The 2780-nt window shown below is 43.6% G+C and overlaps 1 protein-coding gene across 8 annotated transcripts in view; it reads right to left on the reverse strand.

Annotated features, from left to right (window-relative positions):
- CADPS (Ca++-dependent secretion activator) overlaps window positions 1-2780 on the reverse strand; it is a 524321-nt gene that overhangs the window by 354420 nt on the left and 167121 nt on the right. For all 8 annotated transcript variants that reach the window (XM_012642835.1, XM_012642705.1, XM_012642642.1 and 5 more), the window contains one exon: window positions 1272-1604. In XM_012642835.1, the coding sequence (XP_012498289.1) occupies window positions 1272-1604 (333 nt within the window). The remainder of the gene's footprint in view (window positions 1-1271; window positions 1605-2780) is intronic.

The following is a 2780-nucleotide window of genomic DNA, read 5'->3' on the forward strand; positions in this document are numbered from 1 at the left end:
AAAATAAATTAAATTTAAAAAGTGCCACATGAGATGCAGGAATATTTTAAATAGAAAGAACAATTAAATTTAATTTTATGTTGAGATTTGAGAATTTCAAAATAATTCTGGACCCATCACAGAAACCCTTAACCTCCAGGTTGACAATCAATGCTTTGAATTGAAGTTGGCTAAGAGGAAAGCAGATATCAGGAATATCTTTGAATGATACGCATGTATTACATTATGAAATGCTAAATAGACTACTTCCTAAAGCATCCAGAAAATTCTAGGTGAAATGTAACAGTTGATAAGAACCCTACCTACTAATTAAAATAATTTGCCATTATTCATTTATTAACTCAATAAGCATTTACTGAGCGCTCACTATGTGCCAAGAATTGTTTCATGTACCGGGAACATTAGTCAATAAAGCAAAGATGAATCTAAGAGTTCTTAGAAAGGGAAGGGCAACAAAACCACCAGGAAAGGAGGCCCTTGTTTAAAATGCAGCTTCCTAAGTTCTACTCTGAGGCTGCAGAATGAGAATCTCTAGGGGTTGGGGCCTGGAAATGTGTATTTTAAAAATGCTCACAAGTGATACTCACTAAAATTTTCAAAGACTGCAAAACAGGCACTTAATAAATATTTGTTGAATGAATGAATGTAACAGTGATATTAGGTAAGAAATCAAGATCTAGGATACCTCGCTCCCCAGCCCTTCATCCAGAACAAATATAGCCTCCGTTTTAAGGTGGGTCCAAGCAGAACCTCAGCTCGCCTTCTCAGATCCACTTGGAAATTCACGATGTGACTAATATGTGGGTCTGATCAAACTCAGGCCTCTGTAAGTGTTCCATTTTAAATGATTACTCTCGACGTCCAGGTGCTAAATCCGATTGTCTCCCAAGCTGAGGAAGTGCAAGTCCCTCAACTGGTAAACACCAACTATCTAAATGGCATCTTTTTAAAAAAAATCCTTATTTTGATTTTTAGCACTTTTGACACATGGACACCAGGCCTTACGCCTAGGGCCAACTTACCCATTAGATACAATAAGCTCAGTGCCTAGGACCCCTGAGACTTTTAGGGGCTCACAAAAATGTTTTAATTTCTTTTAAGATCAGAAGAAAAGCATGACTATAATCTAGCCTGGATCATATTAAACTTTTAACCCGTGAAGTCGTAAGATATAATTTTTAATTTTTTTTTTAAATCAAGAAGTGGTCCTCAGAAGTTATAATGCGGCTCTGTTTACCCACAGCTCGGGGCCCAGGTGAGAGACACCTTACCTGGCAGGCATTGTACAGGAGCTGATGTTCGAACTTCTTGATCCCAAGAATGTTCTGGAACATCTCATAGAGTTGCTCCTTGCTCAGAATCAGCTCGGAGGCTGCGCTGGCTGTCATCCGGGCCTGCTGCTTCCTGGGGTCCTCTTCCCCACGGTAGATGGCATCGAACTTGGCCATCCAGGAGCTCAGCACGGTCTCCTTGCTGAGGCCGTCGATCTCGGGCAGGCTGCGCACCCTCTTCTCGATGTGCTTCTTGAAGACCTCCCGAGAGTCGTTGGCGGAGCAGCCCCCGCTCTGCACCATGCGGGCCACACGGTCGCTCTTGAGGAACACCTGTGCAAGACCAGGGCCAGGACAGACAGTAAGAGGGTGGGCCATGCAGGGACCATCCCCTGGGGCTGGGCACTGGGCCAACCCCCTACATGTGCATCACAGGAGGCGCTGCCATGGGTCCCATCCTGCCCCCCAACCTCCTAGCAGGGCAAATACAAGCAAGTCACTCACACATTTTGTTTCTGTGTCTAAATCTACTAAACGAGAACAACAGTTGTACTCACCAGGTTGCTGCAAGGACTAAATGAGACAATAATATGCAAGGCAGCATATAATGTACAGACTCTGTGCTCAGACTGTGTGGGTTCTTCCTCTGCCACTTAGTGGCCGTGTGACTTTGGGCACGTTAACCTCAGGATTTTCATTTAAAAAATGGGGGTGACAGTAGTCCCTATGTCATAGGTATTTTAAAATGAGGCTTAAATGAATTAATGTGTGAAAAGCACTGAAAACAGTTCCTGGCACATGTTAATGCCAAGTGAGTTATTGCTGTCGTTATTATTAGTACTACGTATAAAGTACCTGGCATGATATCTGCACATAGCACTAAACATTCACCCCTATTTGTCTCTCATTTTATCCCCTCCATGATACTTATCATTAATTAGAATTAAACCAGTACTGGGGAAATACACATTTAATTATCTACTTCTCTTCCTGAAATAGAAACTCCACGTGGGCAAAGACTGTCCTTCTTATTCCCCACAATATCTTCAGTCCCTAGTATAGCACCTGACACTTTTAAAGTGAATTAACAATGAACGTTGGTGTTATATGCTGTTCATTTTGTGGATGAAAAACCAAGGCTCCGCAGAGGGGAAGGACTTGCTCTTGGTAACTCAAATTGTCTGACTACAAACATGTGGTCTTCATACTTCACCCTGGTTCCTCCCTTCCCTCTGGGGCTCTCCTGCCCGGTGGAGAACCCCTGGTCATTTTGCTGGCGCTGCCTGCCTCCTGGGACCAAGCCATCCATTAAGAACGTTTTACTTTCGCCCCACTGCCCACCATTCGGAAGCCTACACCAGCTACATGGTTCTGGGTGTAATACAAGGCAGCGAAGCTGCTGCTTAGTATTCACAGAGAGGAAACATCTGACACTTTTGAGCTGTGTCCTGGTCACACTTGAGAAGGTGCATAAACATCCTTCAAGAGGCAGAGCAAATGCGCGTTCCC

This window comes from Propithecus coquereli, unplaced genomic scaffold (assembly GCF_000956105.1).
Source record: "Propithecus coquereli isolate 6110/MARCELLA unplaced genomic scaffold, Pcoq_1.0 Scaffold1, whole genome shotgun sequence".
NCBI classification, from domain to species: Eukaryota; Metazoa; Chordata; class Mammalia; order Primates; family Indriidae; genus Propithecus; species Propithecus coquereli.